The sequence below is a fragment of the Heterocephalus glaber genome, unplaced genomic scaffold (genome assembly GCF_053883595.1).
Source record: "Heterocephalus glaber isolate CG9 unplaced genomic scaffold, H.glaber_assembly_v1.0 deba00001481, whole genome shotgun sequence".
Taxonomy (NCBI): domain Eukaryota; kingdom Metazoa; phylum Chordata; class Mammalia; order Rodentia; family Bathyergidae; genus Heterocephalus; species Heterocephalus glaber.
In genome coordinates this window covers 408,409-421,855 of record NW_028258317.1, presented here as the reverse complement: position 1 = coordinate 421,855, position 13,447 = coordinate 408,409, and the positions used below count along the sequence as shown (strand labels likewise).

The 13,447-nt window shown below is 37.0% G+C and overlaps 1 protein-coding gene and 1 pseudogene across 1 annotated transcript; one reads left to right on the top strand and one right to left on the bottom strand.

Annotated features, from left to right (window-relative positions):
• The first annotated feature begins 1,875 nt into the window (after positions 1-1,875).
• Positions 1,876-6,501, top strand: LOC101711524 (transcriptional coactivator YAP1 pseudogene; annotated as a pseudogene).
• A 1,598-nt stretch (positions 6,502-8,099) lies between these two features.
• Positions 8,100-9,063, bottom strand: Or2k2 (olfactory receptor family 2 subfamily K member 2). Its single transcript, XM_013073375.2, is given in 2 exon segments — positions 8,100-8,838; positions 8,840-9,063. Coding segments are annotated over 2 exon segments (948 nt in total). The 5' UTR covers positions 9,049-9,063.
• Positions 9,064-13,447: the final 4,384 nt, after the last annotated feature.

Sequence of the window (13,447 nt, the reverse complement as noted above, 5' to 3'; positions counted from 1 at the left end):
CTGGAGAATCACAGCATCACTGGATCACTGAAGTCTCAGTTGTGACCAGAGGCCAAACTGGAGTTATTCTGTAGCTGGGCTGTAGGCAAGAGAACAAGGCTAACCAAATGATTTTTCCCTAGAATTATGTAGCATTGCTCCCAACACTGTAGCTTTAGAAGAAGTCTTAAAATTGGGTGCTAAACGTCTTCCAAAACTGTTTTTGTTTTTGTTTTTGGCTTTTCTGGGTCCTTTGTACTCCTACATAACTTTTAAATTTCAATATCCAGTTCTTCATTTATAGCAAGTATACATAGACCTGAATTTTTATATATACCTTGTGTTTTGTAATCCTGCTAAATTCAAGTACAAGTTCTAGGGGCTCCTAGAGATTTCTTAGTATTTTCTCTGTAGATGATCATTTCATCTACATATAAAGATTTTGCTTCTGCCATGCCAATCCTATCCTAGTTGTATCATTTTATTGCCAGACTATGTTGGTTTAGACCTATATTTCAAAGTCTAATGGACAGATGAAGAGTAGGCATATATGCCCTTGTTCCCCACTTTAGGGAGAAAGCATTGTATCATCTCCATTCGTAGGAGTTTTTGTTGGAAGTATGGAGTACATGTCTTTGATCTGTTGAGAAGATTCTGTTCTACTTCTAGTCTCCTGATAGCTTTCACCATGAACAGCTGTAGAATTTAGTCCAATACTCTTTCTCCAACTAGTGACAGGATCATATGGCTTTCTCCTTTCCTCTGTTAAAATGATTACTTTTGAGGGGTCGATCTTCCAATGCTGAACCAACACTGCCATCCCTATAATAAAACCACTTTCTACATACTGCCAGATCTGATTTCTAATAGTTTGTTTTGTTAAACAAATTTCTATGTTCATACTTTTTTCGTCTATTATCTTTATCCAGTTTTAGGATTAGCATAATGTTGATTTCCTAAAATGAGGGGAGGAGAAGTGTTCCTTCTTTTTTCTGCTTTAAATGTTTGATATAATTTATCAGTTAAAATGTTTATGAGCCTGCTGTTGTCATATAGGTAGGTTTCCAAGCTAGGAATATACTTTAATAGGTGCTATTCAAATTTTATATTTCCTCCAGAGTTAGTGTCATTAATTTGTCTTCCAAGTTACTTCTTAGAAGTTGTCAAATTTATTTCAAAAAAGATTTTTGTAATATGCTTTCTATATCCTTTTAAATTCTGTAAAATCTGTGGTAATGTCTCCTAGATCTTAATATTGTAATTTTAAAAATATATAACTGATATTGTGTAACAGGAAGAAAAGGTCTAAAAGAGCAGGGGAATTGGGAGGGGAAGGAAAAAAAGGGAAAGGAAAAAATATGAGAAGAGGAAAAAAATGGAAACAAGGTCTTTGCAAACAGGGAAGAGTGGAGGGGGTGAAGGGAGGGCAGGGGAAGGGGAAAAAAAATAAAAACCAAGAGACTCATGTAATGGTACAAGATCCCAATGATGAATGTAACTGTATCGTATACTAAAATGTACCAATAAAGTTAATGGGGAAAACAGAAAAAAAAAACTTCTCTTGAATCAGTCGGACGCAGCCGCCGCAGGGGAAAAGAAAGGGAGGAAGGAAAGAACGAGAAAAGGAAATAAAAGAGAAAGGGGGAGGGGACAGGCAGCGGGGAGTCGTCAGGCCTCAGTCCGGAGAGCTGAGGAAAAAGTTCTGAGGCGCCGCGGTCAAAGTTCTGAGGCGCCGCGGTCGGAGCCTCTCCGCCAGGGGAGTGGAGCCGGGGCGCGGGCGCGGGCGCGGGCGCGGGCACAGCGCCGCGTCCGCTCCTGGTCTCGCCCGTCGAGAACGGCGTCCGGGCGGAGCCCTCGCCAGCCTGGCCAGGGGCGCGCGGCGGGGAGGCTCGCGCCATGGATCCCGGGCAGCAGCCGCCGCCTCAGCCGAGGCCTCAGGGCCAGGGTCAGCCGTCCGCGCCAGGGCAGCCGGCTCCCCCGGCGTCCCAGGCGGCGCCGCAGGCCCCCGGCCGGCCACCAGAGCGTGCACGTCCGGGGGGACTCAGAGACCGACCTGGAGGCGCTCTTCAACTCTGTCGTGAACCCCAAGCCGGCCAGCCTGCCCCAGACCGTGCCCATGAGGCTCCGGAAGATGCCCGACTCTTTCTTGAAGCCGCCCAACTCTTTCTTGAAGCCGTCGGAGCCCAAATCCCACTCCCAACAGGCCAGTACCTATGCAGGTACTGCAGGAGCCCTGACTCCACAACATGTTCGAGCTCATTCCTCCAGCGTCCTTGCCTGGGAGCCATTTCTCCTGGGACGTTGACCCCCACTGTAGTGGTCTCTGGCCCAAAAGCTACGCCCGCTGCCCAACACCGTTGCCAGTCTTCTTTTGAGCTACCTGATGACGTACCTCTGCCAGCAGGCTGGGAGGTGGCCAAGACATCTTCTGGTCAGAGATACTTCTTAAATCACCTCGATCAGACAACAACATGGCAGGACCCCAGGAAGACCATGCTTTCTCAGATGAATGTTACAGCCCCCACCAGTCCTCCAGTGCAGCAAAATTCGATGAACTCGGCCTCAGGTCCTCTTCCTGATGGATGGGAACAAGCCATAACTCAGGATGGAGAAATTTACTATATAAACCATAAGAACAAGACCACCTCTTGGCTAGACCCAAGGCTTGACCCTCATTTTGGTAAAGCCATGAGCCAGAGAATCGGTCAAAGTGCTCCAGTAAAACAGCCATCGCCCTTGGCTTCTCAGAGCCCACAGGGAGGTATTATGGGTGGTAGCACCTCCAACCAACAGCAGCAGACTTCGGTTGAACCAGAAAGAGCTGCTTCGCCAGGCAATGTGGAATATCAATCCCAGCACAGCAAAATCTCCAAAATGTCAGGAATTCCCTCTTCGTAGCCAGTGGCCAACACTGGAGCAGGATGGTGGAACTCAAAATGCAGTGTCTTCTGGCATGACTCAGGAATTAAGAACAATGACGACCAATAGCTCAGATCCCTTTCTTAACAGTGGCACCTATCACTCTCAAGATGAGAATAGACAGTGGGCTAAGCATGAGCAGCTACACTGTCCCTCAGATTCCGGATGACTTCCTAAACAGCGTTGATGAAATGGATACAGGTGATACCATCAACCAAAGCACCCTGCCCTCAGAGCAGAACCGTTTCCCAGACTACCTTGAAGCCATTCCTGGGACAAATGTGGACCTTGGAACACTGGAAGGAGATGGAATGAACATAGAAGGAGAGGAGCTAATGCCCAGTCGGCAGGAAGCTTTGAGTTCTGGCATCCTTAATGACATGGAGTCTGTTTTAGCTGCCACCAAGCTAGATAAAGAAAGCTTTCTTATGTGGTTATAGAGCCCTCAGGTAGACTGAATTCTAAATCTGTGAAGGATCTAAGGAGATGAGATGTGTATACCTGAAATTTCCAAATAAGCCCATTAAATTTTTCTGGCTAATACTAGAAAAAAGATAAACGTCCAGCAAGATTCTTTCATCCATTATTTTCCTCTTCCTTGTTCATTGATGCTGTTAATATATTGCTGCTGTTAATATATTGCTGCCCTCTTTCACAGTTGGCCCTAAAGAATCACAAAAAGGTTTTTTTGTTTCTTTTGCTACTATAACTACTGTTCATTGTGGGGGCTGGGGAAATGAGCCTGTTTGGATGATGGATGTCATTCCTTTTGCCCAGTTAGATGTTCACTGATCATTTTAACTATTTAGACTTGGAAGTCAAATGCTTCATGTTACAGCATTTAGTTTGTTCAAGTAGTTGTTTCTTCAGCTGCCTTTGGCCAGTGGCATAACATGTCTTACTGGTCTGACAAGCCAAAAATGATGTACCTGATATTAAGTACTTAAAGCTGATTTGAAGAGATAGCTGAAACCAAGGCTGAAGACTGTTTTACTTTCAGCGTTTTTCACCCTAGTGCTATCATTAGTCACACAGTGACCTTGATTTTACTTTAGGAGCTTATAAGGCATGAGTCAATTTCGATAGAAATACATTAACTATTGCCACATACTCTAGATTTGGGGGATTATTTTTGTGGGTGTGTGTTTTATTTTTTGTTTGGGTTTTTTGTTGGTGGTGGTTTTTGGGTTTTTTTCCAAGAACCTAGGCAAATTACTATATTAGTGAATCTGTTTATAATTGTAGCTTGGGAAGGTTATTGTAGTTCTTTGGTAAAATCTGTATTTCCTGGGTTTTGCCAACTTATTTAAATCTTGATTATTTGCTTTTTCTATATATTCACACACACAGTGTTTATAATAGTGTGATGGCAGAATGTATCTTTTTTTAGGCTTCCCTATTTTCCAGTTTATTTTTTAAATGGTAGTTTTCAATGTATGCATTTAGAATACACGGCTAATAGTTTATATTTCACAAATAGTTTAATTCTGTTGGGGAAATCTACAGATATTTGAGGTAGTTTAGTATTCTAGAAAGAGTATTACTATGGATAGTCCCTAGAGGAGTACTCTGTGGCCTCTGGAAACATGGTAAATATTATCTGATGAATTGAAAAGGGGCAAACAAGAAATGGCTTAATCTCCCCCTCGGACTAATTTGAGTCTTGATGGGAAATTATTGAGTAGGTTTGTAATGTACATGGCAGAAGTAAGCTTAGTGGTTTACCTTCCATTAACTTTGGAAGTTTATCCTCACTGCAGTTTTGGAAGTAAATTCTAGTACCTTAGGTCTCATTTATAATGAACACAATAAATACTACTAGGTTGAAATAAGATTTTATAAGACTTGCTCCTACTTTAGTATGCTGAAAATTGACCTGGGTAGTATGTAGAATACTGTAAGGTCATGAGTTAGCAGGTAAACTGATCAGATTAATAAATGTATATTGATAGCTGAATTTAGCAAAGATATAGAGATAATCATGATTATACCTTTATTTTTACAGGAAGAGATGTAACTAGAGTATGTGTCTACAGAAGAAATAATGGCTTCCAAAGAATATTTTTTAAAAGGAACAAAATGAGTATGAATTAACTCTTCAATATAAGCTATGAAGTAGTGGTTGGTTGTGAATTCTAGTGGCACCAGCTAGCCCCTCTATGATTTAAGGGTCTTTCAGTCATTCTAAAATAAGCCCTTATTTTCAAGGGTTTATAACAGACAAATTCTCTTTCCTGGCTAAAGCTTCTATGAAAAGCCTCAGCTTGGGAAGATAGGGGGGTTTTTTTCCCAGTTACAAAATCTTTAAGTATTTTGACCCTTCAATTTGGAGGAGTGCAAAAGTGGAAGTAAAAAGTCTTAATTTTAAATACTTTCAGTGCTAAAAAACAATGCAATCATTGTATTGTATATAATGATTCATAGGTTGGTCATTCATCATAATTGACTATAGAATTTATATTAAAAAAAGTAAAAAGATTCAATCTTGAATTAAGTCTGGGGGGATTTGGCCCCTGTGTAGGTGCATTGAGTTTTAGAACAATAATGAAATTCTACCTAGAATGCAACTTGGAGCATATGGATGATGCAGAATGTTGTGATGGTTGTTAATGTGCAGAAGATAAAAGCTACTTAGAAGGAGTGCCTACAGTTTGCCAGTAAGATAGATACAAATGAAGATCACATCATATATATATGTCTAGATATCTAGATATAAATATAGATATAAGTATATAAATAGCAGAGTAGCTTTAGCTTAGCAGGAGGGTGAGAAGGTGGATGTGAGTTGTGCAGAGTTAGTGGGACTTTGATAGAAAACTTTATAAACTGTTTTCTCTTCAGTAAAGATTTGTCTTGCATCTTGCTGTCATTAAAGGCAGTTGTTCCTAAAATTTCAATCCCTTGAATACACCCATAAAACAAAAATATATAGTCTCCATTTCCCCTGCACTTTAACTTGCTCAATTATACCTCAGCGTTGTAGCAGCACTGTATACCTGACACAGTGCTTTGATCTTGTACCCTTTGTACTGACCTGAAGGCCTTTCTTCTTTTGAGTTTGAATCACAGCCTTAATGTGGTCTTTCTTGCTTTATGCCCTTTTTCCTAATGTAAACGTGTTTTAATGCTTCTTGTTTGTATTGGGTAGCATGGGGATAAGATTTTAACTGGTTATTCTTGAATTGATTTTACAATAAACCAATTGGGTAATCTTTAAATTCATCATCTTTTTACATTTGTGTTCTTTCCAGTTAAGGGTTCTTAGATCTAGTTATGATAAATGGAGCATATTGATTTTAAGTTTCAGATCTTCCAAAGCACTATTTTTTAATAACTACTTTCTAAACATACTGCCTTTAAAAAAAACAGTAAGAAAGTGACTCTGATACAAATAGTGTTGCTGTTCTAAGTATTCATATTAAATAGATGCATTCTCTTGGAGCATAACAGACTGAAAAAAGCAGGAATTATATAAGCCAGAATTCATACCAATCAGTGTTGAAACTCAAAACAGTGCAAAAACAAAAGGCAGTGTCCAGTGATTGATAATTTCATAGCTTTTGTACATCTGAGAAATGAGTAGTCAGATGAATTTTATCTTTGCAAGCATGTTTTTATAAGATTTGTGGGTGTGCCTATCTTAACAGTTATTTCCTATATCTTGAAAAAGTATTCCCACATTTTAAATGTTTTATATTAGAGATTTCTTTAATGCACACTTGTCAAATATATATATATGTATGTATATATATATATACATACATATATATATATATATATATGGTACCAATGTTACTTTTTTTTGTTTTAGATGTAACAGCATGCTCATGTTAGGTACTTACATAAATTGTTACATTATTTATTCTTATGTAATATCTTTTTGTGGTCAAATATATTCTTTCCTGAAAGTCAAAAAAAAAAAAACCTCTTGAAATCCTCTGATTGTACCCAGTTAATAGGTTTGCATTTTCTGTTACTCTGGAGTCCCCTGGTAAAGATATATTGAAGGAAGAGTGGAGAGAAAATTCACCACCAGTTTGGTAATACTTTGAATTCCATTTTCCTTCCTCAGTCTGCTTGCTACCATTTCTTTTTCAGAGTCTTCAACTGCTCCATGCATTCTGCCTAGGGTTTTCAATTCCTGTTAGTGGGAGAGACCGAGTAGAATATTCTTAGTTCATCTTGACCAATGCTGGAAGCTGCCTCCATGTTTCTATCCTCTCCCTACTGCAAGGGTTGCTCTTCTTTAGTGCTTGCTTGTTCCCTACTTACTAGGCTTTAAATATTATTACCATTCCTCTAGGTTCATCTTAATTTTCAATATATTTATCACCTTTGTTTCTTCTTCATAATTTGCACAATGGTACTTGTTTATTAAATGAAGTAAATGTTTTATTAATTAAGCTGGTAAAGCTATTTGCTGAAGGACTGCTATAAACATAAAAAGTACATAAAAGGCCTTGTGAATTCAATCATCCAAAAAAGAAAAATATACAAACATGCATGAAAAACACTTAGCATATGGGAAGTATAGTGACATGGATGCAGATACCATTTGCACACGTATCTAAGTGTTTAGAAAAACATGAATGGCAGGCAAACAGATCTAGTATTTGTTTCACTACATCTAGTATCACTGGATGCACTTCTTGGGAAAATGAGTTATAATCAGCAGTTCTGAATAACAAGAGTAGTTAAGAAGTTACCACCATGTAATAGAATACACTCTGGCCAAGTCAGAAGACTGTGTCATCCCAGTTCTGCAGCTGTGTGATGTTGAGCAAATCTTTTAATTTTTCTTTGCTTTTGTTTTCTCATTTCCGTAATCAAGGCCAATCTTTATTATTCATTTTGTTTGTTTGTCTATTTATGTTCCCACCTCGTTCTAAAAAGGATTTAAGCAAAGAGAATATACAAGTTTCTTTTGTCGCTAACATTTACTGACTCTAATTTTATCAAAATGTCCTCCTGGTGCAAACATTTGATGATTCAATAGCTCAAAACTTCTCACATGTAACATCAAATACTGATAAATACATATTGGAACCTGCTATTGTTCATGGGCAATTTCTTTGTACCTAACAATTGTAAGATGATAGAGCTAAGGTTCAAGCCGGAGCTCTAAGGGGTTGTATAGTGTTTGGAATTTCTCTAGTAAGTCCTACCAGAGGTACATACTTGGTAAAATTGTAGGATTCCAGTCAGGGATGTTCATGTGTTTGATACAATTGTATTTTTCCCAGCAGTTTTTTCATGGCATCTTTGACTTCTTTGTTTCTTAAACTGTAAATTATGGGGTTCAACATAGGAGTAAGCACTCCATAAAGCAATGAAATGATTTTGTCTATTTCTTGTGAGCCTGATGAAGAAGGCTTCAGGTACATGGAGAGGGCAGCCCCATAATATAAAATCACCACAGTCAAGTGTGCACCACAAGTGGAAAAGGCCTTGTTTCTTCCCTCTGATGAGCTGATTCTCAGAATAGTAGAAAGGATGAAAACATAAGAGATGCAAATTTAGAGCATTGGAATGGGCAGGAGGAGAATACTAACCACCAGCATGATCATTTCCATGGACAGTGAACTTGTGCAAGCTAACTTTAGCACTGCAAGAATTTCACACGTGAAATGATTAATGAGATTCCCACAGAGGGGTATCGTCAGGGCAAAACTGCTTTCCAGCAGGGCAGTCAGACAGCCAGTCATCCAGGAAACAGCAGCCATCTGTGCACAGACCTGCCTGTTCATGATGGTGGGATATCTCAGTGGGTTGCAGATGGCCACATAATGGTCATATGCTATCACAGCCAGGAGCACACACTCTGTGGAGCCCATAGTGAGAGAAAGATACATCTGTGTAGTGCACCCAGGAAAGAAAATGGTTTTCTGGGATGACAGCAAGTTCACCAACAAAGTAGGAATAGAAGCAGATGTGTAACATATCCATGTAAGAGAGGTTTCCAAGGAAGAAGTACATGGGCATTTGAAGGTGTGAATCTAGGATAATGATTAAAATAAGAGTGCTGTTTCCCAAGAGGGTAATCAGATACATTATAAGGCTGAAGATGAAGAGAACAATCTCTAACCTTGGATATCGAGAAAATCCCTCCAGGAAAAAAAAACTCCAGATGGTGAAATTCTCTTCTTGCATTTTCTTTCTTTCACCTGTACTTATTTGCTATTATTCTCTTCATTTCATCTAAGGACATAAAGAAATGGACCAAGTGTAATATTTACTTAAGAAAGCACTTAGAAACTTATTCTTTTAATATGAAGCCAATTTTACTGCAAGAAAATACAGGATATGTACATATTGATCTAAGAGGGAAAAGCAGATTTAAACTACATAAAAGTTTATTCTTCCACAACAAAATTTAGAAAACAGTGAATCTGAAAATAAGAATAAACCTATTTACTATTTTAATCTCACCTAATAAACCTACCTTTGGCACAGTAGATTTTTCAATAAAGATTTAAAAGTGACTGAATGAGGAAAAATATAACTTTATATTAAATAAATTATTAAGCACAGATAAGTGAGGGAAAGAAAGCTCATAATATATAATAAAAACTATCAATAATCTTCACTGAAAGAGGAATGATGAAAGCAACACATAAATAAATTTTAAGCCAATACCTGTGAAGTTCTGGGTCTAAATGAGCTGTCCTTTCTAGCTAACTACTTGGGAGTTTACATACGTTTTGCAAAAAGGATAATATTGCTTAAAGCATTGTGATTATATGTATTATTCAATTTTTAAGTCACACAAAGTAACCCACTTTATTTAAACACTGATACATCCATTATACAGTTTAACTCATTATTGAACCCCAAACCCTTTGATTCTAAAAATTACAAACAGATAGGCTGGGGATTTAGCTCAGTGGCACCATACCTGCCTCACAAGCGCAAGGTCCTGAGTTTGATCCCCGGTACCAAAAAAAAGAAAAGAAAAAAACAAAAATTACACACAGTTAATACACTTATTATAAAATTGATGAACATCTATAAAATATAGAAATTAAACTCCTTTAGAAAATAACAGTACATCTCTTTGAAAATAGAATTGAAGATTATAAATGTCACAAGGTATTTTTCACATATCACAACATTAACAAAAAATGAGAAAACTTACCTTACTTCTGCACTTACATTACTCTTTATCACTTTCACACATTTTCTTTCTCTGCTAATTCTTTCCATCCTATTATCAAATACACATTCTTAGAAATTCTCTACATTTTCACTCTATCCATGTGTACTACCATCCTTTTCCTGCTTTTTCTTTTATAGATGAATCCAATCATACAGTTAATGTTATAATATTTCAGTCTTCACTTTCTCATCACTGGCATTTTTTTCATTACATTTCAACTTCAGTCAATGTACTCATTCTCCCAGTTCTACATATTTAAAAAGCTGGCATAAATTGTGATGGTGAAGACAGTAATGTTGTGACAATATCTTATTTTATTTATATAAGAGCATAAATATGTTCAAACTTAGGCTAGCAATGTTGTTCAGTGGTAGAGTGCTTGCCTAGTATGTGTGAGGCCCTGAGTTCAATTACCAACACCGAAACAAAAATGTTTTTCAAATTGTTTCTATTATGTTACATAATTATCTTTGCTTCTCCCTCCACTGTATCTCATTTCCAGTCTGCTAATAAGGACTTTCACTTTTTGTTTATTTTTTTTTCTGTTTCAGTCATTAATCCCAATGCAACTTACATTGCAGGTCCAAACATTGTCAGTGATACTGAATGTCCTTTAAGTAGTCTAGAGATTTTTTGTCGGTATTATTTCCCTCTGTGGTAATAGAACATACAGAGCTTTTGCTTTTCTTCTTAAGAGTTCCATTTTTCTCCCACCACAATAATTGATTCTTCTACACTTACTAATTATCAGATTATTTCTTATAGACTTATCTACAAGATTTTATATTTAATAGATTCCATACCAAAATAATGATAAATTATTATAAAAGATTACTTTAAAGAAAGTTAATTTTTGTGCTACTATTAAGACTAGCAAATGCTATTTTTAGAATAAAAAATCAGGGACCAGAGATTTAGCCCAATGGTTCTGCTGCCTGCCTTGCAAGCGCAGGGACCCGAGTTCAATCCCTGGTACTGAAAAAAAAAAAATCAGGCCAGTTGTCTAGGAATTGATATTTTCTATTGTTTAAAAATAGTAGCCAAGAAAAATTAATCCTGCCTGAATTCTAATTTCCCTGTCACCACCAAATAAAAATTATTTTACAACATACTTTATAAAGTTGGCTGTATGCAAGAATGAATGCACCCATGTTTCTAAAAAGTAAAATGCTATTATGTAAAAATCAATAGAACAATTCATTTCCTTCAAAATTCATTTCTTTCAAAATTATCAACTGATGCCACCATAACTAAAAATATCAAAGGATAGCAACTGAAATGCTATGTAAATTTAAGCCATTTGTTGTATTGGGGGAATACCTGTTGTCCCTGAACAATTTAAAGTTCAGCAGCTATAATATACAGAGGTTTAAAACTTCAGATCCTTCAGGGATAATGTCCCAAAGATCCAATTATACCAAACTTTCAAACAGTCAACAGAAAGTGAAGCACATTTCCTCTACAATACTTGCAAGGAACTCATAAAAGCAAACTTTTCTATTCCTCCTCTTCCAGCAATTCTTAACTATGTCAAGTTTTTTTTGTAAATAATTATAGTATAGAATGCTTAATAGACTAGCAGGGCATGGTGGTGCAGGTCTGTAATACCAGTACTCAGGAGGCTTGGGCAAGAGGATCACCATGAATCCAAGGCCAGCTTGGGCTACATAGGGAGTTCAAGACCAGCCTGAACTACATAGCAAAACCCTGTTTCAAAACAAGAAAAGGAATACTTAACACACTACAGAGAAAAGATATCCCTAAAATTCTAAAATACATGATTTTTTAAATTGTGAAAGTCCTTCCCAGTTTTCACAAATTAAAGGAAGAATATTTTTTCTTTTATGCCACAAATAAATCACTGAATGTTCCAACAAGTGAGCAGAAATTTTATTCCATGTGCACATATTTAGAGGACCGAAAAGCTATGAAACCTCAGTAGCAATGAACACAACTAAACCCCAGGTCTTGGCTTCTAAACAACATTCTCAACCAGAAGAAATTACAACTCTTTGGAAAAGTGACTGATAACAGAACTGGGACAGGGAAAAGGCAAGATTAACTTAAAGTACCTTGTCATACTAAAATGTAGGAAGTATGCAAAAAATGATAGGAATATATCAAAACATCACACCCTTGATGAATTTTCCATCATCAAACATGAAAAAGTTGTTTTGAATATCAAAATTAAAAATGATAACAGATTATATTTCACAGAATAAAATTAAAATGTCTGCATCCATTATGATATAAATAAGAATGGAAAGCTCTTTTCCACAGTAGGATGCCAAAAAATGAATCTAGAATTATGGTGTTAACTAGAAAATAGTCACAGTAACAGCTTATTGTAGGCAGTAGGTTATCATAGGTAAAAAGTTGTAGTGGGTATTTTAGTTGTTATAGGTAAATTTGGATGAGTTATTTACATGGTGTCAAAATACCTCACTGTGGAGAGCGAAGGGTTGATACAACCCTGAGCTTTTTGAGATTCTTGAGCCAGATAAGAACATAATGAGCCAGGATATGAAACTGGTACAAAAACAAGGATGTTGACTTGTAAAGAAAACAAGGAATGTAGAGAGGATTTGAATGTTTGCTGGACAAGAAAGTAACATTCCCGGAATTGTAAAGATATATTTGACCTTTTCGCTGGAAAAATAATTAGTCACGAGATCATGAGGGGAGGAAGGGAGGGAGGCTGTGGGTAATGAAGGAGGATATATAAGAGGCTCAATAAAGTGGGAAGAAGAAGGCTCTCCCTCTCCTCTCCTTTTCTTTTCTCCCGAGTTTGTGTTGTTTTTCTTAATCCTCACCCCTCTGCTCAGGTTCTGTTCAACTAGCGACGGCTGGTTCCGTCACCTCACCACAAATTACTTAATAACTTTAAAGACAAAATAACTTTACAGTGGGAAGGCCTAGAAGATAACCACATTAACATCACCAATATTGGGACAAACTGAATCCTTGTGCCTTCTGATATGATGCACTGAGGTTACAATGTCATCTCTGTAGTATTCTTAACAAAAATAAGTCATACAAATCTAATTATGAAGGAAAACCAGACAAACCAAATTTAGGGATATTGTGTAAGATAATCAGCCTCTACTTTTCAAAAATATTAAGATTAAGAAACAAACAAATAAAAAACTCAGGAAATATTCCAAAGGCGATTAAATAGACACAACAACTAAATACAACCATAACCTGCCACTGAAATTTAGACTAGATAAAATGAACTTTGAACAATAATAATTAGTTATTATTAGAATGATAGGTAAAATTTGAGTATGGTCTGAGGGTTATATATTAGTATTATATCAGTGTTAAATTTCCTGATCTTGATAACTGGTTATGTAAAGGAATGTCCTTGCTCTTAGAAAATATACAGTACTT